The 24343-nt window shown below is 36.3% G+C and overlaps 7 protein-coding genes and 1 long non-coding RNA gene across 18 annotated transcripts; 5 read left to right on the top strand and 3 right to left on the bottom strand.

The window, feature by feature from the left end:
- Nucleotides 1-304: 304 nt before the first annotated feature.
- Nucleotides 305-3121, top strand: LOC128881217 (protein-associating with the carboxyl-terminal domain of ezrin). Its single transcript, XM_054132018.1, has 6 exons — nucleotides 305-603; nucleotides 685-893; nucleotides 976-1420; nucleotides 1495-1684; nucleotides 1778-1914; nucleotides 1977-3121. Exons 2-6 carry the CDS (start codon nucleotides 699-701, stop codon nucleotides 2909-2911), a joined length of 1902 nt encoding a protein of 633 aa, XP_053987993.1. The 5' UTR covers nucleotides 305-603; nucleotides 685-698; the 3' UTR covers nucleotides 2912-3121.
- A 666-nt stretch (nucleotides 3122-3787) lies between these two features.
- Nucleotides 3788-6380, top strand: LOC128881219 (60S ribosomal protein L5). Its single transcript, XM_054132021.1, has 6 exons — nucleotides 3788-3939; nucleotides 4579-4764; nucleotides 4839-4973; nucleotides 5180-5382; nucleotides 5658-5835; nucleotides 6066-6380. Exons 1-6 carry the CDS (start codon nucleotides 3937-3939, stop codon nucleotides 6252-6254), a joined length of 894 nt encoding a protein of 297 aa, XP_053987996.1. The 5' UTR covers nucleotides 3788-3936; the 3' UTR covers nucleotides 6255-6380.
- On the bottom strand, nucleotides 6378-9660 carry LOC128881218 (mitochondrial-processing peptidase subunit alpha). The gene is made up of 11 exons (XM_054132020.1): nucleotides 9453-9660; nucleotides 9060-9310; nucleotides 8901-8980; nucleotides 8645-8830; nucleotides 8380-8472; nucleotides 8144-8316; nucleotides 7889-8003; nucleotides 7585-7793; nucleotides 7343-7508; nucleotides 7126-7258; nucleotides 6378-7051 (listed from the first exon to the last, which is right to left on the bottom strand). Exons 1-11 carry the CDS (start codon nucleotides 9506-9508, stop codon nucleotides 6873-6875), a joined length of 1641 nt encoding a protein of 546 aa, XP_053987995.1. The 5' UTR covers nucleotides 9509-9660; the 3' UTR covers nucleotides 6378-6872.
- A 1259-nt stretch (nucleotides 9661-10919) lies between these two features.
- LOC128880697 (cyclic AMP-dependent transcription factor ATF-6 alpha) lies at nucleotides 10920-14944 on the top strand. 2 transcript variants are annotated; one of them, XM_054131032.1, is made up of 8 exons: nucleotides 10920-11371; nucleotides 11503-11700; nucleotides 11786-11949; nucleotides 12019-12232; nucleotides 12317-12891; nucleotides 12984-13138; nucleotides 13250-13854; nucleotides 13932-14115. In XM_054131032.1, exons 1-8 carry the CDS (start codon nucleotides 11290-11292, stop codon nucleotides 13973-13975), a joined length of 2037 nt encoding a protein of 678 aa, XP_053987007.1. In that variant the 5' UTR covers nucleotides 10920-11289; the 3' UTR covers nucleotides 13976-14115. The 2 variants fall into 2 exon arrangements, with proteins under 2 accessions (XP_053987007.1, XP_053987006.1); XM_054131031.1 differs by having other exon boundaries at nucleotides 10925-11371; nucleotides 13946-14944.
- LOC128880700 (sulfiredoxin-1) lies at nucleotides 14945-16562 on the bottom strand. Of its 5 annotated transcripts, XM_054131036.1 has the most exons (4): nucleotides 16420-16562; nucleotides 15965-15991; nucleotides 15353-15565; nucleotides 14945-15244 (listed from the first exon to the last, which is right to left on the bottom strand). In XM_054131036.1, the coding sequence occupies exons 1-4, from the start codon at nucleotides 16436-16438 to the stop codon at nucleotides 15096-15098; spliced, it is 408 nt and encodes a 135-aa protein (XP_053987011.1). In that variant the 5' UTR covers nucleotides 16439-16562; the 3' UTR covers nucleotides 14945-15095. The 5 variants fall into 5 exon arrangements, with proteins under 5 accessions (XP_053987011.1, XP_053987013.1, XP_053987012.1 ...); XM_054131038.1 differs by lacking the exon at nucleotides 15965-15991; XM_054131037.1 differs by lacking the exon at nucleotides 16420-16562 and having other exon boundaries at nucleotides 15900-15965.
- On the top strand, nucleotides 16092-17308 carry LOC128880701 (uncharacterized). The gene is made up of 3 exons (XR_008457898.1): nucleotides 16092-16230; nucleotides 16910-17081; nucleotides 17168-17308. It is a non-coding gene; the product is annotated as an uncharacterized LOC128880701 (long non-coding RNA).
- Nucleotides 16435-18300, bottom strand: LOC128880698 (iron-sulfur protein NUBPL). Of its 2 annotated transcripts, none has more exons than XM_054131034.1 (4): nucleotides 18173-18300; nucleotides 17113-17441; nucleotides 16670-17043; nucleotides 16435-16604 (listed from the first exon to the last, which is right to left on the bottom strand). In XM_054131034.1, the coding sequence occupies exons 2-4, from the start codon at nucleotides 17400-17402 to the stop codon at nucleotides 16435-16437; spliced, it is 834 nt and encodes a 277-aa protein (XP_053987009.1). In that variant the 5' UTR covers nucleotides 17403-17441; nucleotides 18173-18300. The 2 variants fall into 2 exon arrangements, with proteins under 2 accessions (XP_053987009.1, XP_053987008.1); XM_054131033.1 differs by lacking the exon at nucleotides 18173-18300 and adding an exon at nucleotides 17952-18166.
- Nucleotides 18132-24229, top strand: LOC128880695 (uncharacterized). 5 transcript variants are annotated; one of them, XM_054131030.1, is made up of 5 exons: nucleotides 18132-18262; nucleotides 19258-19328; nucleotides 19422-19760; nucleotides 19879-22795; nucleotides 22875-24229. In XM_054131030.1, exons 2-5 carry the CDS (start codon nucleotides 19297-19299, stop codon nucleotides 23091-23093), a joined length of 3507 nt encoding a protein of 1168 aa, XP_053987005.1. In that variant the 5' UTR covers nucleotides 18132-18262; nucleotides 19258-19296; the 3' UTR covers nucleotides 23094-24229. The 5 variants fall into 5 exon arrangements, with proteins under 5 accessions (XP_053987005.1, XP_053987002.1, XP_053987001.1 ...); XM_054131027.1 differs by lacking the exon at nucleotides 18132-18262 and adding an exon at nucleotides 18429-18569; XM_054131026.1 differs by lacking the exon at nucleotides 18132-18262 and adding an exon at nucleotides 18458-18522.
- The last annotated feature ends 114 nt before the right edge of the window (nucleotides 24230-24343 follow it).

Raw genomic sequence — 24343 nt, 5'->3', positions numbered from 1 at the left:
TCTTTGAAATGCAACGTAACAAATGCGACAGACCCTCGTACCTAGCTCGAAATTTTAGAACACCTATCATTTTATCTATCTATAGTTAACGATCTAACTTATACGTCTATCTGCTAAAACTTGAAAATAAAATAAGTACTGATAAAAGATCATTCTTGACTTCTAATCAGTATTTAGTAGCAATTGATATATACTCGATTTATCTAATCTTTTGAAAACCTAACGAATCGAATAACTGGAACTTTCTTTTTTTCTTTTCTTCTGGAAGTATTAAATTTCTTTTCTTTATATTCACGTACGGTTTTTTTTTCTTTTACCATGCAAGCGCAAAATCACAAAATCACAAACGTTTTGAAAGTAATTGCTACCTTTTTATCTCGCGGCGCTAAAATCGCTGAATCGTAGGGTAGGGTAGGGTGCTGCGTTTATTATATGTACATACAGTGCAGCACAGTGACAGTGAGAGACACAAAGCAACCGACGGTGTGTAGGGTGTAGTTTTACCTACAATCTGTCACAACAAAAAAGATTGAAGATGTGCAAAGGTTTCTTGTAATGATCTATGTTTCGCGATTTAACCGAATTTCAATGATTATCAAACAAGTAATAAACTTTGGACAATTTGTTACCAGTGCGATGCTTTTGATTGTTGTTTGGTAACAACGAATTCCTTTTTTTTCGTAGGATTATCGAAATTAATGGGGAATGAAATAAGTGCCCTGAAAGGGCTGGAAATCGAAGAGAAATCTGTGGAAGTGACAGATTTTTGGGTGCATTATACTGCCAGTGTGAATGGATATGGTGCTCAAAAGGTGTCCTTGTTTATCAGCGAACCGTCGTTGCATTATAGCGCTAATTTTGGAAATCCATCTCCTTTAGAGAAAGCTGCAAAGGTTAACTTTAGTTTATCGATCAGCTCGTATTAAAAATCATTTATATGCATATAATTGTATCAGTAATAAATGTATTTTTCAGAATCTTATGTTGTACAGACATCCTTGTATACTCAAGTATGTATCGTCGTGGTCCAAAGGCAGCAAATTTTTCCTTTCTACCGAACACGTTAAACCTCTGATTCAGTCTATAGAAACACAAAATACCTTGCAAATATGCATGGGCTTGTATAGTATTTTACGTGCGTTGGTGTTTCTTCACGAAAAAGCATCCGCGTCCCATAATAACATTTGCGGAAGTTCCATTTACGTCACATCGGAAGGATGTTGGAAACTTGGCGGATTAGAGTGTCTATGTAAGTCTAAGGAATTAACGTCTGCTTATTTAAAAAAAATAAGAAGCTACAGGTACGAGAGAGCGATATCTCCAGATGAGGATACAACAGTTTTATCTACGAATTATTCTGCTATCGATGGGTACGCATTTGGAATATTGGCAGAGGATATACTGAAATTAAAGAATTCAGGTAAGTATTCACTGTAATGTTTATTTTATCTTGAGAAATTATAGAATATTGACAGACAGTTTATACTATCGTAGAAGATGTTCCAAGTCTCCTGGAGTTCCGACAGTTTTGCAAAGAGAATTTGCAAAACGTAGATCCATCCCTACGTAGCGAATTATCAAGCGTGCTTAGACATCCATTTTTTACTCATGACTTTATGCGAATTCATGCATTTCTAGAGGAACTGCCTTTAAAGAACAACCTAGAGAAAGAAATATTTTTTGGGTAAGCATTTTTGACAAAAACAAACAACACACACTGTTTCACGTTGAAAGTAGTTGTAATTGTAAACATTAAAAATATGTAATTATTTTACAGAACCTTAATAATGCAATTAAGAACATTTCCTGAAAATATCGTCGCAGAACAGTTGGGTCGATTATTACTTTCTAGAATGGTTTTATTAGATGCAACAGCACAAGAAAAACTTTTACCATTCGTCTTAAAACCAAGAGGTAAAGAATTTTTAATAAAATTTTGCGTTTAAGATATATCGAAAGTATATGTTCTCTTACAGATGGGAAAGACAAAATGGACGATAATCTGTTTGCAGTTTCAACATTTAAAGTCTACTTAGTACCTAAACTATTGCAAATGTTTTGTATAAGGGATGTATCGATTCGATTAGTCCTGTTATCGCATTTTAATTCATTTGTGCACACGTTTCAAGTGGATGAATTAAAGTCTCAAGTACTTCCAGAACTACTTGTTGGAATTAAAGATACCAACGATCATCTCGTATCTGCAACATTGAAAGCATTATCCGATATAGTTCCAATCCTAGGTGCAGCCACTGTGATTGGTGGAAACAGAGGAAAATTATTTACGGACGGTCGACCAAACAAAGTAAAGGAAAGCGGGCAAAACAGTAGCGACACCTCGTCTTTTACAAATATCGTTGAATTTCCAGCACCTATGAGTACCAATCAAGAAACGGTTAACTTACCAGAAAGACCATCACCAGACGGAGGTGAGGATAAAAAGGAAATCATGTCTTCCATCACCGAGGAAGAATACACATGGTCTGATTGGGAGACGCAAGAACCCGCTACCGCAGACGTACATCACGTTTCTCGACCTCCGAACACGATTTGCGAATCTAACGGAATATCGACTGTTAATTCAACCCTAACTATCGAAACAGATTCAGTACTAAATATAGACAAAGCCAAGATAATTGACCCTAAATTTCCAAAGAAATCGATTATTTTATCCGATATTTCAGAGCTTGATATTAAGAATTCGAAGCTGTCCAGTTCTGTCAAGGAAGAGTATGACTTTTTCACAGACATGGAGCCCGTAATAAAAAAGACGCAAGTCTTGCACGTATCACAACCGCAGACACTACAAAAAAGTGTGTTCGACATAAAAGTATTAACCGAAGAGAACGATGGTTGGGATGATGATTTAAGCGATTGGGGAACAGAGGATGTTCAGGAATTGAAAATTTAAGAAGAGCTTACCGTTCTTGAACGTATGTGTTATACGGACTGTAAAGAAAACAATTACTTATCGCAGATGAATCTATGCATCTGAATTCTTATGTAATTCGACATCAATTTTTATTGTTTAAAAAGATAAGAAAAAGTTCACGAAAGGCTAATATTAGAAATAAAATAATTGTATCACAAAAATTGATAAAGATTTAACCGGTAAGGTAGAGATTGCGTAGATTTTCTCCAAGAACGATACCGCTTATTCGGTTTAATCTCCTCGAATTCAAAGTCTAGGTGAATTTTATGGCAGATTTTAGTAACAAACATTTTTTACACTCCGCACGTATAAAGAATAAGTTACATATTATATTACCAATCGCATAACTCCGTTCACCGAGACAAAAGGAACACTTGTCCCTAAATCATGATTCCAATGTATGTACAGTAAAGATGTATCGGTAATTTTCAAGCAAACAAATTTTTTTAACATATCGAATTTTGTAAAAAATAAACTGCGACATTTGATTAAATAAATAAATTATATTTAAATAATATAAGTTTATTCGTACGGAGTTCCTTGATATGAAACAATATTAAACTACTCGATAAAATCTGCAATAATGCTACTAACGATACTAATGAATTTTAATTTAAATAAAAAAGAATCCAAATTTCCCGCAGGAAATTGGTGTCGATATCTAGCAGTAAACAGTTCGAACGCTAGATGGCTATTTATTTGAGCGAAAATACCGGAAACCCAGAAGAGAAATTATGATAGTTTAAAAGTTTAAATAAAACGCCCAAATTTACATTGAAATTATGTCTTACTTCTGCATTTCGTTATTGAGAGCGCTGATTAATAAACATGTTTGTAAACGTGAAATGCACTAGATTTACCTGGAATTTTTGTGTTCGTAAGATGTCTCAGTTACGAGTTACGTTGACGAGGACATAACGAACGCAAAAGACAACTTCCTTTTGGTACGTGACACATTTGGGGATTCTGTTCGGTACGGGGTCTTTCCTGTAGTTTTCGTTAAAATGGTAAGCAAAGTTCGATTAATATTAATGTAATTCGATAAATAACGTTCTTTACTACATCCACAATTCATTTTACGTCGTTATTAACATTGGATGCTTGTAACTCAGTAGGATTCGAATATCGATGTTCAGTTGCAATTATGAATCTGTTCCAGTAACCATCCATTGTGTTTATAACGCCGAACAATGTGCTAGCATATTTTGTATAAAATAACGTTCGAAAGTAATTGATCTTGTGTTGAAAATTATTATAAAAACTTCGTTACGGTACATTTTAACTTTAACACGAGAATATTTGTATAAATTACCGGAACCTTTATGCCAGTTAACCTTAAAGTTAGCGCGTGGGACTCTGGAAAACTTTGGTCGCAGAATATTACGTGCTATTATTGCCTGATCTATATTTGTTATATTTTAATTGAATAAAAAAACAAACGAGTGTGCCCACTTATAGGTTAATTGCATAAAATTCTGATAATTTTATGATGTATTTCTATTGATAACTTTTGTATGATGACGATCTTAGCTCACTTTGATCAGAATATGAAAATATTTTACCCTATATCACTGAATTCGATTTATGAGAACATACAAAATCCAGAGACATTATTTTAGTATCAACATTTAGGTATTACATTACAGGGTTTCGTAAAAGTTGTTAAAAACAAGCAGTATTTCAAACGTTACCAAGTCAAATTCAAGAGGCGACGCGAAGGAAAGACCGATTATTATGCTCGTAAACGATTAACTATCCAGGATAAAAATAAATACAATACTCCCAAGTATAGACTAATAGTACGTCTATCAAACAAGGATATCACGTGCCAGGTGATTATGCTTAATTTTGTGTTTCATATGTAAGCGTTCTAATTGAAAGCTGATAATATATGTCACTTTGTTAGGTTGCGTATTCAAGAATCGAGGGAGACAGAATAGTATGCGCTGCGTATAGCCACGAACTTCCCAAGTACGGCGTCAAAGTTGGTCTTACAAATTATGCATCTGCGTATTGCACTGGTCTTCTTCTGGCTCGCAGAGTAAGCATTTTTTATTTCATCTTTTTATTTAATTATGCGTGCCCTATATAATGATGATACACTCAGCTCGCTTTGATGCATAACTGAAGAAAACACAATTGTTCCCTATTGTTTAAATCTGAAAAATAATTTTATAAGATTAAATACGACCAAATGGCTACAATTGCGTACATTTAAAATAGTATTTTCTTACGTTACTTCTGTAGTTACTGTGCAAATTGGACTTAGAAAAGGTATATACTGGAACAACAGAAGTAAACGGAGATGAATACAACGTCGAAGAATCGGATCATGGACCTGGAGCATTCAGATGTTACCTGGATACCGGTCTTATGCGTACAACTACTGGTGCTAGAGTCTTTGGTGCCATGAAAGGTGCTGTTGACGGCGGTCTCAATATTCCGCATAGGTATTCGCTAATAAATTCTTTACGGAATATCCTTTTCAAAATGCTAGAAAGGTTCCGAATATCAAGCGAATATCACATGATGATTTTTAGACACATGCGCGTCATCTGAGTTATAGCAAAGCGCGACTTTGTATTTGTGTTCTACAATACAAAGTATAACCTTTGCGCAGACATAAAAAGATTAGAAAGTGTCTCTGACAACGTATATTTAAACATATTAATTTTACAGAGCATAGGACAGTTCCTAATCTTTGTCTTTCCTTTCTTACGAGCAGTACCAAAAGGTTCCCTGGATACGACAGCGAATCGAAATCTTTTAATGCCGATGTCCATCGGCAGCACATTTTCGGGCAACACGTTGCAAATTATATGAGAACGTTAGAGGAAGAGGACGACGAGGTTTTTAAGCAGCAGTTTTCGCAATACATTAAAAATGGCATCACTGCTGATAGCGTAAGTTTTAATGTCTTCCATTTATATGAATTTCGTCCAACTAATAATTACTACCAGATTTCGCTATCTTAGTAGTGTCGCAGTTGGACTATAATAAATACATTGGTTAACAACAGATAAAAATGCTGAACTGCATCTTTTGCTTCGATCAATGTTACATTTCGACGAAATAATATCCTTGTATCACGGTATTCTCTATTTGAGAAATATATAATTATTTTTATTGGTAGATCGAGAGCATCTATAAAAATGCCCACGAAGCAATACGAAAGAACCCTCAACACACGAAGGTTGTAAGAGAAAAGGAACCCGTGAAAAAGCGGTGGAACCGCGCAAAACTTTCCTTGTCGGAAAGAAAGAACCGTATCGCTCAGAAGAAGGCTTCGTTCCTCAAGACATTGGAAGAAGTGGAAGCTTAACTTGGTCGTCAATCGTTTATTTTATATCGAGATCAGCGTTTATCTGGAACACTAATCGTTACGAATATGTGTCAAACATATGTAGAAAAAAGCATGGTACGGAAATAAAAAAACGTTTGATGACAATTTTCTATTTCTTATTTTTTTTTATGTTAGAATAACAATTAAATGTATAATAATTTACTTAAACATACCGACATGTATCGATAATAATAATAGTAATAATAATAATAATTATGTATGACATGAAAATATGTCCTAAACTAGTCACAAACATAATTACGAGTTTCTTCATTCTTACCATTTTATTTTACATGTGAAGTTCAATTCGCAGCGTAACGAATACTAATCGTTGATCGTAGTTAGCCATGTATTATTATATACACGGATAATATACATTTCGCATATTAATAATTTGGAATATTACTGCGAATAAATTATAACTTAATTCTAGTCGGATGAGACGTCAGAAATATTTGCGGACAGTTAAAAAATATTTTATCTTGCATTTCAACATAAACACGCAATGATTTAGATAACCCAATCACGTGGTTTCGCTAGCGAGATACCGTCTGGGAGACAGACGTATGAATTTGAGACAAATGATATTTAAAATTTTTAACGAAAAAGCGACAGTCTGTTACGAGAACCAGGTAATCTTCCTTGCTCGTCGATCAACCCAGCTTGAATGTCTCCGATCGAAGGAACTGCTCTTACTTCTCCTCGAGCTGCTACGCTTGGAGATGATTTGAGTAAACGTCGTGCTACGTTGTTTATATCATCTTTCGATATCGCATCTACAAACAATACGATTACAGAATTCCATTCTTCTATTATTCCCAGTAATTTATTTAATTGGTGTATCGCTTACCAATTGCTTGTATGAAGTACTCTGGCCGCTTCCTAGATCCAGTGGCTAAAACTTGTCTTCCGATATCTTCGAAAATAACAGGCCTGTGTTCCAAATTCATGAGTAACATAGACTGCAGTTGCTTCTTTGCTCTCTAAATTATTAAAGAATAATTATAATTAAATCATAGTAACAAGTATAAATATCAAAATATAGATAATTATAAATAAAATCGTACCGCTAATTCACCGTCCACTATATTACTGGTCATGGCAACCATCTCGTGCACGATTACTTCCACCATTTCTTTGACGTGAGACGGCGTACAAGATGCATGAATGCAAAAGATACCCGTGTCGGCGTATGCGTGATTGTACGCAGTTGCATTGTATAACCAATGATACCTGTAGAATGATTTCTTATTCTTGAATCCTTATAATCGAATTTTGCTTCTAGGGGAACGCACATTCTTCTCCTCACCTGTTTAGTACATTCGTATACAAACGAGTATACATTCCCTTTCCTGGACCACCGGCGCTGAAGCTACCACCGCCACCCATCATCATATTTAAAACACACATCGCTACGAAATCTGGGTCTTGATGGGAACAACCTTCTAAACCTATTACTATGTGGGATAATTCCGGTAAACCGCTTGGTCCTGCATATACAGGCACATTACATTCTTCCTACAAAATTACAAAGCTTAAAATTATTAAGTATCACCGCATTTAAATGCACTTTTTCGCAGATTTTATTGAAAAATAGCTAATTGGATAACTACTAGTATATAGCCTCCGGTATACTGTGCGATGGACGTGTCAACTGACGGTACCGAATTAGTATTTCCCCTCTCTTCTCCTTCTTCTTCCCAAATAGATTTTTTATCAATAAAATGTCTAGAACAATAGTAACGTCACCTTTGCTTGAATATTATTAAAACTGTAATTTGGATGTCTTTCGAACATCCATATTAGATGCAAGTAATAGTACTTCAATTTATATTAATAAATACTCAAAACATTTGTATTATTGTTACCTTTGTACAGCCGAAACGAGATCTTCGTGTTTTACGCCAACTCCGGCCACTACCATTCTACTCGGTGTGTAATGATTCCTTAAATATTCGAATAATACTTTTCTATCTATACGGTCGACGTTTTCCTCCGGGCAAATTTTTGGAAGACCAAGCGTATTGTTCCTGTATGCAGCCTATAAAATTAAATACATGTATCTGATGTTTACTTAACATTGTGTAAATTTACTTTTACTTACAGCATGAATCATATCCATAAGTATCGGTTCTTGCTCTGGTCTTGTAAGTAAAGATTCCAATTCGAAGCGAATCATTTGTCTTGCTGCGCTTACCTAGAAATGAGAACATAATATTATTGCTATTTCTTTAAATAATTATTTTCCATTTATAGATGTCTCATACATTTATGTATTATAGTTTTTCGTATTTATATCTTATAGTTTTTAAAATATGTTGCACTGTATATAATGTGTATATAAAATATATGAAGGACACATTTCTTACTTCCTCTTGTGTAATTTGAGGTCTTAAAACGATATCACCTAGAATTTGTACAACTGTGTCCAATCCATGACGTTCTGCCGATGCAGCATAAACAAATGCATCCCTCGATGCTTGGCAATCACATATTCCTCCATGTTTTTCTAATGCGAGCATTATTTGATCTTTGTTCTCGAATGTTTTTGTTGACTGCAAAAGTAAATAGCTAATTTTTTTATTCCTCGAATAGTAATTGTATAATGTACAATAAAAGTCTTACTCCGAATGCTAATTTCTCTAGGAAATGAGAAATACCGCTTGGATATGCAATCTCGTACCGAGGTCCAGAATCGAGTAACACTGTAATAAACAACGATAATTTACTACACAAATAATTGTACGATCGTTTAAAGTCTGTTTAAGAATTCTCTGTACTTACCGCCAACTGTGCAAAATTGACCAAATCGATTTTCAGAAGCAACTCTCAGTCCATTTGGGAGAACTGTGACTTTAGTCGTGTGATGTTCATCTTTTGCGGTAGCATAGACTGCTTTTGGTAAATTAGGAATAGGCTGGGTCAATGAAGGAAACGGTGTAACAATTGAATTTCGCGTAATATTATTATTAGTAATCTTTTGAGAAGAAAAGTTGCATCTTCTGAAGAACGTAAAAGTGTTTCTTTGCATCGTGCTGTAACAAACGTTACTTGTATCTATTGCGCCAATAACAACAACAATATAATCATAATACAAGTATATGCTTCCCAGAAGTTACTTAAAGGAATGCTTGTATATACTACAGAAAAATTGTTCCCTCTTAAAACAACTGTTACCTTTTTTTAGCAGCGATTATCAAGGAATTATGTGAAACTTTCATCAGCACTTGCATGTTAGCAATTCTAAATAATTTTCTAATATTTAAATTGACTATCCACCTCCTACGGTTTCAAAGTGAAAAGTGATTAATCGAAAAATAACCTTAACGAATAACTTTCCCTTGAATATAAACGAATATATAGATATCAAATACGAATGAAGGAGAATTGATATGGATCAGTGGTGCCATACAGTATCATATTTCTAGAATTTTTCAATCAGTAGTGGATCTAGAAAGGCCACCGCTCGGTGATGGTCGAAACCCTAGACTTCGAATAAATCTGAAGTTTGCCGATATGTTTGTCTCGTTTCCTTCTTTGGGAATTGTTCAAAGGAAGAAACGAGACAAACACATCGACAAACTTCGGATTTATTCGAAGCTTAGGGTTTTGACCATCTCTGCCGCTCAGACCCACAGTGCGCGGGTTTAGATTCTAAACTTTAGAACGGTGTACGGAGTTAGTAAAGATTAAAAGGTAGAGAATGAATGAATGAACAAGGCTCAGTGTATGTTAGAGACAAGAAAACATAAAGTACAATGTAGTAACAATATTATAGCTAAGTGTATATAACAACTTATAGACTAAGAAACCCTGTATAAATTTTGTACCACATTGTGGTGTAACATAGACCTCTAGTGTCTATAACACCTTAAATAAATAAATAAATAAATAAATAAATAAATGAATAAAGTACCAGTGGCGTCATCGGTGGCAAATCGCCCAAGTTTGTATTGGATATTGTTCCCGCTAGATGGCGCCACCGATATATTTAATAAAATATTCTTTATTTTTTATAAATGCATCGTCAATACGAAAATTGTGTACCACATCGTGGTGTAACATATATCTCTAGTGTCTGTAGCACCTTAAATAAATAAATAAATAAAAAAAAGAAAAAGACAGTACCAGTGGCGCCATCGGTGGCAAAATGCCCAAGTTTATATTGGATGTTGTTCCATTAATACATTAATTTGTCGTATCATTAATACGATTCATTGCTTTACAATACTACAATATATTAGATAGTACGTCAAATTTATCTTTTTTACGAATAGTTATTTCATATCATAAAGTAAACGACCCTTTAGTTAGTTGCGCCATCTTACAGCAACTGTCGGAACTATTTTCTTTATAAACTTGGACATTTTCCCACTGATGGCACCACTGGTACTTTATTTATTTATTTATTTATTTATTTATTTAAGGTGTATAGAGCCTCACATCACTGGTACTAAATTCCACTCAAAGAGTATTAGTCTAATACTCTTTGATTCCACTGAACTATAGTTCTGTGATGTTTTATGAATTGGCTGGTCAACGACATCGGCACTTATTTGATTAAATTCTAGTGATTTTAGGTTTACCCTGTATGTGATTCGTGTTTTACATAAGTACTCTATCTCACATAATGTTTGAATCGTGACAAAATTACAGTCTTACTGACACATACCGATATTTACTGTGTTTACGTGTAGTGTGTCGTAGCATAGTAGACAGTAAGATAGTAGATAGTACTACGCCTACCTGTATGACGTTGTCATTGAGTTCGTGTGGTTCATAGAGATACCGGACGCAATGTAATAATATTTTGATCGAAATCAACATGTGTCCTTGTGAGTTGTATCGTTTTCGTTGAGAATTGATTACAACTTACTCGCGTAGTTAGATGCCGGTAAAACGACTGAATTCGTCATTATTTAGAATAATAGATTATTAATGTCTCTGTCAAACTATTAGCGTTTTCGTAGTTTATTATTATTTTTGTTTGAAAGAAACCTGCATTTAGCGCAGTATGTTGATAAATCAAGATGTACAGTGGAGTGGCGTCGCACCGTCGGAAATTCAAATGTTTCCAGATTTAGAACTTATCGGCGGTAAGACATATGCTCTTCAAATAAAATATACATACATATATCTTTTGTCTACCTATTATTCTGTACTTCTTCCTTTCCGCAATTCAATTTTACGAATAATGGTTGTAGTTACAAAATGCATTTCTCTACAGATGGCGATTGTTTGCCTCTTTCGGATGACTTATTTCAGACGTTAAGTTCCGAATTAGGTATGCCGCTTCTTTTAGATTCCGAGGTGCTTTCGGAAACAGACAACGATTTTAAAAATCAAATTACGAAAGATGTTTCTTTGGGAGAAACTGCGACTAATTTCGAGGATTTTACCATAGATGTATTGCAACAAAATTCAGGTAGACGTTTAACGTATCATTTCGTTTAGTTAAGTTTCCATTTTGTTAGGAATTTATGAATATTTGAATGTTATATTATTTGTAGATACAAATTTAGATCTAACCAATGATGTAAACATGGAAATTAAATTGGAGCCTGCGAGCCCTTACGTACATCTACCCTTATCTCCGGCGTTGAGTCATTCAGAATCTAGTACATCGGAATCACAAATGGAAATAGACTCTGTTACTCCTGGAAATGATTTTAAGGTAGGGTTGACTTGTCTAAATATAATTGCATACGCTATATTTAACATCTAATGCATTGTTTTATTGCAGTCAACTTTAGAAACACCACCAATTTCACCTCCACAAAATATTTCCCCGTCCGTATCTCCTGAACCGACATTGAATACAAGCATTGCAAAACAAATAAGGCTTATGCCTTTTAAATCTCAGGTTGAAAAGCATACAAAGTTTATTCTGTCTAAAGAAAATTTGGCTAAACATGTTCGAGTTCAACCAAAGGATAATATACAGTTCACAACTGATGGTAAAGCACTAATTTGTTTTAATTAATGTTTACGTTTATTCCCATGTTATACATTATGTATTTATATGTTTTTTTACTTCTCAGAACAGCCTCGGAAAACTATATTTTTGAGCACACAAAATTTTGTCGCGCTTACCCAAAAAGTTAAGCAAAATTACACGTCCTATCATTTATTGCCGACCAATGGGAATATCGCAAACCAAGCATCTGTACAGTTTTCACCACTGCAGATAAAGGCAGAAGCTAGCACGGTCAAAATACCACAAGAGAATCATGTGAAAGTAACGGATAATGTGCCAGACGCGTGTATACCAGGAAGGGAACCGTCAGTTACCGTTGCCGATACACCCTTAATTCTTAAAAATGGAACAACTGGATGCGCCTCTATAGTTGTGAAAAATGACGCATCTGGTTGCAGGCCAATAGTTATCAAGACAGAGAACTCGAATTATACCCCGATCGTTATAAAAAATGAGGCACAAGATATAGTCAATTACGCTGGACGACAAGAATGCGAAATAAAAGCATTGAAAAGACAACAGAGGATGATTAAAAATAGAGAATCGGCTTGTCTTTCGCGAAAGAAGAAAAAGGAGTACGTGTCTTCGTTGGAGAAACAAATTAGCGAATTGCAACATGAAAATAAACAATTGAAAATGGTGAGAATTACGATAAAGTTAAATGAGTACATTGGTGCGATAAGTTAGTCGCCTTAGAATAAATGATTGTAATTAAATTGCGCTTGTATCAGGAAAATACGAACTTGAAACAGAAACTCGCGGGGTTAGAAGATACGATGGGTACTGGTATCAAACTCAGGGGTATGAATCTCAATGCGAATAAGAAAAATGTTGCTATTCTTTTGGGAATGGTTTTGATGGTTTCCCTAAATGTCAATAGTTTTAGGTAAGTTTTTCGCGGACATCTATGAATTTGGTATTCGAATAATTGAATAAATGTTTATTAAATTGATTTAACGAAATAAGGTTCAAAAGTAAAGCTTCTTTTGTTACACAGTGGTATACTTTTGCAAAGTAATCGGTTGAATATGTTGTCTGCCGATGTTCCTGTTAATACACATGTCAGACGTGGCAGAACGTTACTTTGGACACTTAAAGATCAAATTCCCGAAGAAGACGAAGAGAGTTTTCGTAAAAATACGTCGATTCCTCAGCCAATGTGTCCAATGCACATCAATCAAAGTGAATCGATTCGTTTAGATTACGAATTGAGACGATGGATCGGCGGTGAATCCGATCAATATAATTGGACTACACCTAAAAAGGCAAAGACAGATTCTAAGCTTCTAGGAGAATTTTTATCATCGCCGTACGCGATGCAAAGAAAAACTAAAGATAAACATAAACTAAAAATAAACTTATCCCGAAAAAACAAATCCGAAGTACATCGAAAAACAGCAGGCTCGACGATATCGAACGCGGTGGAAGTTTTTTCTCCAACACTGAAAGAACATGCTTCTCTATTTGAAGCGTTAGGCAGAAGGGACGACACGTTTTATGTCGTTTGGTTTAGCGGCGAGCATTTGCTTCTACCAGCTTCGAACAAAAACAGTACAGGTAGACCAAGAATGTCGTTGGTTCTTCCGGCGTTACCTATGAACGGTAAGAATAGAACATCTTATTTATATTCGTATTAACATATAACCAATAGAAAAGTTCACATAGTAGAATTAATGTAGTGGAACTTTTACAGAAACATTTTCAACGCCTGCAAATCATATAACTATGATGCAAATCGACTGTGAGGTTACCAATACGCAACTGTTGCATTTACAACAATCAGTCATACCTAATCATTTGAAAAGCAATAGGTCTGGAAGCCATATGCGCGAAACTCCTGTGGCCAGTGATGTATCGGACGCGGTAACTGCGAATACGATTAAGAATTACAAACCATATTTTATTAAAGAATCCGATCAGAAAATTTTCCACGAAAGGAACGTGAAGGATGTTCGCGTTGATAAAAATAGCAAAGATTATAATAAGACGACCGCTTATATATTGAAACAAAAATTTATTTCCGAATTTGATTTGGAGGAAGTCAAAACTGAAATATTAAGAGAGTCGAGGAAAACAGAACCACGAGCAAGATCTATGACATCGCCAAAAACGGAAAAGTAGAGATATCTATTGCGCTTCACCGGTGTTTATCGTTCTCGTAAAATGTAATGCGTAACAGTATCATTAACATAACACGAGATATAATGCGCGCACGTCGACATACATACATATACGTATATAAATAGCTGATAGCATTTTTATTGTCATAAATGGCTCACAATGCACGATAGATAGATTCGTTGGTAGTAAAAGACTTGTATATTGTACAGGTGTGTTTGTATTAAGTGTAACGTTATATTTATAACGCGGGTAATTACATCTTGTTATCGGTAACATATGAACGCGTGTATACTTATTTTAAGCACAAAGGTTAAAATTACGTGTAGTCCATATTGGAAAAAAGCACTTTAAGCACATACTGCTGGAGGAATTGTGTGGATACTTTTTGGACGATATTATGTGTGGATTTTTAGCTGGCACTGCCTTAGCAAAACGATTAAAAGTATTTGGTATGTAAGTGCAAACTTACAATATTTGAAAGCCGAATTTCCACGAGTACAACACTAATGTGACATATTCTCACGTATAACGTATTTGTACTGATTACAGAAATAAAAGGACTTGAAACAAATATGGGCTAAAATGAATTCTTATTTATTACAGTAAAAACGTGGTTGGTGGAAAACATGGTAAAAACATACTACAAAATTAGTAATAAACCATCATTTTGTTTTCCGGCAATCCACTCGTACGGCATTTCAAAGAAATACGTACTAACGTGTTTACTTTAAGTTTGGCGTAGAAGCACCAAGGTATGATTTTAAATCTATTATTGTGGATTGTATTAGTTTAGCTTTTATGAATGGTTTTCCGAGTCTTTGATGGGCTGTGTATCGGTGACAACCGCCGAAGGAATAATAATAATCTCCACCTGTAACGAGAAAAGTTATAAAATTATATAAACGAATACGAATACTGCTATTTACTTATACTTCTAGTATAAACAAAAGATTACTAAAAATTATTAAAAACGTATTACCTTCGCTACCTTTGATCCACAGGACATCGATTGGTGGTACAAGCGATTCCGTTTCGGGATTTTTTAATGTGTCCATTAAACTTTGAACCTTTTCCTCGTCTACGATCGGAGGAATAGGCCTGATAAGTACATTCATTGGAATGTCATAAACCTCGGCATTTACATCAGACTGAATGCTAGTGGGACTTTTATTTCTCATCTCAGAATCTGGATCTATAAAAAGAAAGAGAAAAAGAAAAAAAAAGTAGAAAGTCACTATTAAATCATGCTGTCTTGTTAAAGTACAAGACAACATGACACTTTTTTGTGAGCTATATTTACATAAATTCTTTTGCAGTGACATCGAGTATGTTACGAATTGCCTTATTCTAAGTGAGATCATGGTTAATACAAATTCGCCATATCCTTAAACAAACACATACATTCTAAAAATGTACGCGACGATGTTTATTGTCACTCGACACGTGTTACTCCGATATTATTTCGGACGATTCTTTTAATATCAGCAAGCTATATTAAACGTATATAGAATCTAAATACTACGCACAATATAAATACTCGCGATGAGTCATTCAGAAACAGGCAGGACGAGTGAAGAGTGAATTGACTTACCTTCGCAGTTCGTAGCATAGAGGCAAACTGTCAAGAGAGGGGATAAGGTACCAGAGTAAGCGGGGATAAAAATGATAACAGAAAAGTTAAGAAAGATAACAGAAAAGTTACGGGCTAGAAATAAATTCTATAAAATTGATCAGCATTTTGGGAATTCCTTTGCGGTACGATTAACCTTTGACTGCAAATGCTGTATATAAAAAATTGTATTTACTTGGACAACTTACAGCGTATAGTTTGAAGAAAACAATGTTCAGTAAAAATCGGTAATTTTATTCTTGCTTTTATTGTACCGAGACTTACTTTCGCGGCTGCGGTGTAACACTGTGGTCGCTTTTCTGTTGAAGCGTGCTGTAGTTAAAGGTTAAGTAACGCAAGGTGTAAATGCAGTAGTAAATCAAGAAACGAATTGCCTACAAATAAAAATTGACAATCGAAAAGAAACTTTCAAGTACCTGTTCGAAATAGTATCATTCTTCGTGTACTGGTTGGTTAGCTAAGAATGAAATTACGCGTTTCGCTAAATCTTTGTATGCAATGGCTTGAACATTATTCGGAGCAGACAACACAATCGGTTTACCAACTTCGCAACTTTCAGCTATATTCTCGGACAGCGGTACCGTTTGTAAGATTTGCACACCTAAAAAGAAATGCCAGAAGCTACAAATCTACGTTAATGTGTATATATGTTTACAAATTTAATACCAAGTTCTTCAGCCATCATTTTTACTCCACCGTTGTAAAGAGCTATTTGGTTACTGCATTTAGGGCATGTAACGCTACTCATGTTTTCTACAATTCCAGCAATTGGAATATTCAGCTTTTTAAACATGCTTGCGCCTCTTCTAGTTACTTCCACGGCAGCCTTTTGTGGCGTAGTTACCAATAACACACCGGAAACTGGCAGATTCTGTATTATGGACAGATGCGTGTCTCCTGTTCCAGGTGGGGTATCTACGACAAGATAATCCAGAGGATCCCATGCTACTTGGCGTAACAATTTGTCGATTGCGCTCATTACCATTAATCCCCTCCATATTACGGGAGATTTTTCATCAATTAAAAAGCCCATTGACATGCTATGTACAAAAACAAGTTAACAATCTTGATTTATAGCGTACGCAAACACGTAATTTGCGTGTCCTTACCATTTTACTCCGTAATTTACAAGTGGTTCCATGAGATTTGCTTTGTTAACTACAGGGGATTGTCTTATATTCATCATCAGAGGTACCGACGGACCAAATACATCGGCATCGAGTAAGCCGATAGACTTGTTTGGCTCGAGAATTTTCAAAGCAGTCGATAAATTTACAGCGGTGGTAGATTTACCGACACCTCCCTTTCCGGATGCAACAACAAAGATTTGCTTAACGCCTTTCAATGGTTTCTGCTTTGGAAGACCACGTGCCATAACTTCCTTTCGTTTGGTTTCCATGTCTGTTTGCTTCTGCTTGTCGAGAAGAATTGAACGACTCTGAAATAAACCAAACAGTGATACATTATATGTTTGCAAGGCCCAAAATAAAATGGAATCGGTGGGCCCATTTACTAGAAGCATTTAAGAATGTATGTACATAGCGCAACATAAACAAATTATCTAAACGTACTGCAAAAGTTTTAATTGAGCGATGTCAATATTTGTTTATAGTTACTAAGTTGTTATAATAAAGAGATGTATTCTTTGCCTATTATAAATGAATGACATGTTTTTAAAACGTTGCTTTTGAAAGTTTCCATTTAACGGGGACTCTAGGTAGTTGCTTCTCTTGTTTATACCCAGTAACAATATCAACAATTGAAAAAAAGTATTTCATGCGATAACTGCATTTCACCGGAAATGTCAACGTCCACGTGGAGTTGCATTACCGCTCACGTTGTCGTGCGTATTGTTAATTCCCATGTGTGTTTAAACAAGTTAAACACGCTGCAACGATTTATCAAACATGTTGGAAATTAGCGTAGATAACGTAAAAGGTGTACGTACTAACGACAACGATCGGTAATTATTCATTCCGTTATGATCACACCGAAAACGTGTACAAATTTTCGTAAAAACGTATGTAAAGAGCATCTTCGGTAGCGGTGCACGTAGAACCACGTAGAACCACGTAGAACTGTAGAATAATGTGGAACTATGCAGAACTCGACGAAACTGGCATGAACTGGCATTGGCAATCAGCAACAAGCACTTGTAACAGTTCTAACCTGATATTTCGAATCGCGTAACCCTAATCGTCGGCCGTCGGCCTTTGGCGACGATCAGCGTCGATTTGTTTCAGTCTACAACTCCGAAAGGCATGTTACAGGATTTTTTTGTAAATTATTCTCGCGATGTAATCTCCAGTTCGATATTTGATTCATGTGTAGTACATCGATAACGATAGTAACAGTACGTTTCCATCTGTTTCCATCAGTTTTATTTGCACCTATCGAGCTTTTCGATGTGTCTCACCGAAGAGCAAAGAGTTTAAGACTGAAAGCAAGTAACTTGAATGTTTAACGCGAGGCGAGGGCGGTGCAGTTTTTCATCGCTGCTAGCTGCGAAGCACATATCAGTAATGTGGTGCATTTTATGTTTTTTTTTCGATGTAAATATGTGAATGTAAGTCCCCTCTTTGTTTTCGAAACGTACAGAATGAAATTTCCCGTCCGTACATGTTTCCATTCTCGAATCGGCTGTAAATTTGATTCTATTCGAGGTGCCTTCGTTACATGGATGTATCATCGTTGTGCTATAGTTAACCTAGATTTTCAATTGTAACACATATCGACTTTCGTGCTTTCCGTAAATCGTATTATTTTAAACGTTTGTCAAAGTTTTGTTTTATTGAAACGTCACGTCTATAAATGTTTCGGTCAATATATAGTTATTCGGCAAGTTCCCTTGCACGAGTCGGGGCTAGATTCATAATACGAAAAAAAAACACGCGTAATCGTTTTGATTCATCGACAGAATTCTGAATTTGATCGGTACACGATACACGGAGTGTTATTCGACATTTTACGCGTGTTAAATAATAAAACATTCATATGTCGTGAAAGAAATTAATTAAGAAAATTGGTAATTAAAATTCAGTGTATCGTGCTGTATCTAGACAATTTGACAAAATTATGATGTTTTTACGCGAGTGTTTTTCATTCTCAAATATATGTAGTTTGCACGAAGCACACGTGTTTATAGAAATGTATACCTTGTCGTTGGGATACTTTGCAAATCGGCGTATATAAAATATAATTTCTCTTATATATAGAATGGAGTAAAGTTTACTTTAACTTGTGCGTTTGTATAGACAAACCGTGTTGTATTAACGAGTCAAGGTGCACAGAATATGGGCCTAAACGCAGCTGTACAAGCTTTAAAGTAAGAAGAAGAAAAAATATAATTTCTAAATGCAACGTAATCTTATATATAGTGTTTCATAATAAGGATTAATACGGTTTTTACGTTTATTAGGAAAGCCGAGCCATTAAAGGATAAAGTTCAACGCTGTAAAGACCTTTTGAATGATAGCGATGCATGGGTATGTCAACAACAGCTACAGAAGATATATCAACAAGTTCTTATATTGGATCTGGAATATGCATTGGATAGAAAGGTCGAACAGGAACTTTGGAACCTTGGATTTAAGAATTACATAGCAACTTTGCAGTCGCAAGCTAAGGATAGGAAAAATCCAAAACGTGGAGAATCGCAGGCTTTGCTTAGTTGGTGCTTAGAGGCAGCAAGCGGATTCTATTTAACGTTACTGCAGGAAATTTGTACCGCGTTCGATCTAGATTTACCGTTCAGGAGGTAATTAATTGTAAATAGCATTAACGTAGGACTTATCGTGCTATGCGTATGCGTATACTTGGAATCCGTACTTCGGTAAAATATCTGTGAATTTTTATGCAAAGTTTGTATTTTTCAGGAAAGGCTACATTTACGGATGTACGTCACCGTGGAAAGCTGTTGAAAAATTATCAGTGCCTCATAAATCGTCGTGTTTTTACGCGTGCCAATATTGCCTTGTGCATTTAGGGGATATTGCTCGTTATAGAAACGAGAGTAAACAAGCAGAGCTGTTCTACAGGCACGCGGTATCGTTATCACCGTCCAGTGGACAACCGTACAATCAATTAGCCCTTCTCGAAGCATCGCGCGGCAACAAATTGGGAACCGTGTTTCATTATACACGATCCGTCGCCGTGAAACATCCTTTCCCTGTGGCTACGACAAACTTGGCGAAAACGTTATCTTCCGCCTTGAACGACACCTCATTAAATATCGAGGGGAAAACTAAATTAACTTCTCAGGAGTACATAGCAGTCTTTTTGAAGCTTCACGGTGTTATTCACAATCTCGGGGACTCGAAGGTTGCATTTACGTACGCAAAATTATTGACGGAGACATTGACAGCTTTGGTCGCGACGGAAAGTTTCAGCTCTTGGATGCTCGTACAAATGTTCGTAATTAATTTGTACGCCTTGGAACATACGACGAGCGTCGTCGTTGGTAGTACCGAATCGTTGAAAAATGAACAATTTACGTTCGATGAAAAAATAGCGCGAGATTGCATTTTGGATCTCATAGCGGGCAGTTTATCCGCTCTATTACTACCTGTCTATACCATAAAGAATTCTATCGTCGAGTACTTCGCTTTGCCTTCTATAAAACTGTGCCTTGATTGGATCCATACGAAGCCCACAGTTTTGGAGGAAGTAGCGTTTACGTCGAGACTTCAAATCTGGCCTAGCCTTTGCGTGTTGTTAAACGCCTTGCAGAATTGTGTGGTCGATTTCCCTTACGATCAGTACGTTAAAGTACCACTGCCAGAGGATCGTGATTTACAAGGTTTCTTACCATTAGAGAAGAGTTTCGAGTGTTTGAAATTTACAAGTACCGATCTAGAGGGTGATACCGAAGCTTACAATAAACTACGGGCTGTTCGTATTCTTCGTTTAGGTCATTGTTTAGCCCAATATAGAATCAATGGTTCGCCTTTAATCGCTGTTACGTTAGGAGAAGAAAAAGGCGATAACAGATTCAGCTCTATGAACGAAGGAAGCGGACCGAGTAACGAATTGATGAAGGAACTGGAAGAACTCAGTCTAAACAAAGAAAGACAGTCAACGGTATCGGCTAGTCCGGTGTTTTCGGAGTCTGCTAGCAGCAAAGGTTCTACGGACGTCGACATGTTGGAAAATACGTTGGATAAAAGAATAGGTATATTGAAGCCTCAAGGTTCGTTGGAGCGCAGCAAGGATTCTAATACGGAATGTAACAATTTTGAAAGCAGCAGCGCGCTACCTGTAACCAGAAAACCAAGGCAGAATATCGCGATGCAAGCTATTATGCGACGCGCCGAAACTGAACAAAAACAAGTTACATTTAAAAATGTGTCTCCGTTAATCGTGGAAGAAGAAAACGAGAAAAAGGCTAAGGCGAGCGTGACGTCGCCGGTAAAGAGTGTGCCTGCCGGAAATAAAAATATGTTGTCAGCTATCGGAGAAGCAGGATCGAAACCGAGCAATGTTCCTAACGCGTCCGCGAGTACATTGGTCACCGTTCAGAATCGGTTACCTTTAATGCCTTTCGCCCCGACTACCGTACAAAGTCAGATCGCTTCTACTCAAAACCAAACCAAAGCAGCCAAGTTACAGCACGTTGTCTCGCAACCATCGCAAATCAACCATCTCGCCGCAAAGGAACAGCAAACTTCTGCGATGTTAGCTCCGATATCGAGTATATCTCAATGCGTGGGAACCATTTGTTACCAAAGTCCAACGTTCAATGTACAAAATCCGCAGTTTACGAAAAATTATATGACTAACCACGTAGGAAATATGCCGAGCTATCCGATTCAGGGACATTTTAGCAATTCGGTGCAACAACCAATCTCGCAAAATCTAACTTTACAACACACGTCCAATCAAAACAGACCTTTGCATCAGAGAATGCAGATCCACGGTATGCCGCAGAATTCTTTGTTGCATCAAAACGTTGGACTTTCTTCCTCGCCGTCTACCCAGCAGAATGTTTTGCCAAATGTCTCGCAGAATATTACCTCTCAGCATTCTCAGGCTGGAAATCTTGGTATGCAACAAGGTATGGGCATGCAACAACAATGTCACAACTTGGACATTCAACAGAATCACAACTTGACCGTGCAACCGCAAACTCTTGCAAAGACCAATCTTAGACCGAGCACGATACCCTTACATAATCAAGTTGGTAGTCTAACTAGTTCAGCGATCGCGAACGCGAACGCTTCTACTTTGTCGACGTTGAATACATATCAAAAGAAGCTTCATCAAGCCGCGTCTATGGTGGTCCCGAATATGCCGAATATGACGAACGTACCGGGTAATACGTTAAGCCCGACGACTACGTCAAGCTTCCAGTTTAATTTTAACCAAAATGACTTTAATCAAAACGCTTTCGGTCATGTATCACCGAAACAGTTACCGTCATCCGTGTACAACAAAAGCTCGGACATGCTGGAATTTTCGTTCGGCAATCAGGTGGGCATATCGAAGAGTCCGTCGCAATCAGCGGATAATTATCCGCTTTTCCATAATTACGAGACTACGAATTTCAATTTGTGGAAAGACACGCGACAATCGCAGCTTTCGGTACCTTGCTGGGGCACGACCGCGGGAGATACGCAATTGCACGGTAAAGATACGTCCATCGTCGAGAACTATCACAATTGGGAGGACACCGGCAATCCTGGAAATATGATCTCGCAAGTTCCACTGAGAACTTCTAATTACCAATCGGATTCGCAACATACCAAACAACACTTTACGGCTGGAAACAATTACGACCATTCCGGATCTCTAGAAGTATGTATTACCGTCGTATTTCGCGACTCGATCTATCGATCTGTAAATACTATTGATACCGTTCTATATTTGTCCACAGGTAGACTTGAAATCGACTCAACCGATCAGTACGGGGAACACCTATTCATTGTTCAGCAGTAACAACACTTGGGGATCTAGTTCGCAAGCTTGTAACTTGTCCAGTCAAGATCAAGCAAAAATTCGACTGAGTCAGCAATCTTTATGGTCCGGACCTGGTCCATCTCCTTTGGAACGACTTCTGGAACAGCAAAAATCGTTACGCGAAGGAGGTACCTGAAGGAAAGCAATATAGATTGTGTCGAAGTATATTGGAAAGGGATCTATCCAATTTGTGGATTCAGCTAACCAAGGGGATCTAGCAAAACATACCACAATAAATATCATCGATTGTTCGACGAAAATGTTAAATTTGTTACAAACCAACAGTTAGCGAGAGGTTTTGTAGCCGCTTAGAAATTCGTTTAAGTAAAACGAATTAATACATACGTCCAAAGCGTTATGAAATACGCTCTAGAAATACATAGGTATTACTTACTTACTTATGCTAATTATTACGCGCACGGTAGAAAATAAAGTTATTCTAATAGCGCGTGTTGGCACACGATCGAGTTTTTCAAAATAGCCCTTTTAATTAAATCTATTAAAGCGTGACTAATTGAAAATTTAGTTCGGATCACGTAGTAGAAGAAACGAAGATTCAATGATAAAATAAGTCCTCGCCAAGAAACAAGTAGTATAGAGAGACGCATATACAGATCATATCGCTAGAGCTAGTAGCGTGTGTAATCTGTAGTGTGTAAGTTTATATCGTGAAAGGTATACATATTCCGGTCGGTTGGTTTGGTACACATTTGATACTTTGATTCTATGAATAAAATCGCAAAGAGAGCACCTTTCTTTTCTTTTCATTTTCGATCGTATCATATATGTTTGGAAACGTACACGTGCATTCTATTTTTACATGTGTTTGATACAATTGTAATCGTTAGTATACATTTTGTATCGTATTAATCATCTTTAACGCTGTTGCGTATGTCTGTTTTCAACCACTGGATTTAACAGCATTGTTGTCTTTTAGTTTATTTCGTAACAATTATGTACGACTTTGCTTATAAATCATGCAATACAAAAAAGAAACAACAACACATAAAATGTACGAAATCAATATGCGAAATATCCACGTTTTGCGTCTAAAAAAGGGAGGGGGGTAGAACAGTTTCGAAGAAGACCGATGCGTTAACAAACACTTGGATTTACATCGAACGAAGCGAATGAAGTAATAATGTTTAATATCGGAAAGCTGAGAAAGAATTCAATGTAACAAGTTCCTGTTCTCATGAACAGGACGTTTATCTTAAATGATTAAAATTAAAAATTGCGTTCAATCATTTGCAAATACACGATGTTAAAAGTTGAATCGAAAATTATCATTTTTATTACACACCAATTCTCTTTTACCTAATATGATAGCGTATTGTACATATATATATATATATATATATATATATATATATATATATATATATA

Source organism: Hylaeus volcanicus, chromosome 8, assembly GCF_026283585.1.
Source record: "Hylaeus volcanicus isolate JK05 chromosome 8, UHH_iyHylVolc1.0_haploid, whole genome shotgun sequence".
Lineage (NCBI taxonomy): Eukaryota > Metazoa > Arthropoda > Insecta > Hymenoptera > Colletidae > Hylaeus > Hylaeus volcanicus.
This window is presented reverse-complemented; position numbering and strand designations above follow the sequence as displayed.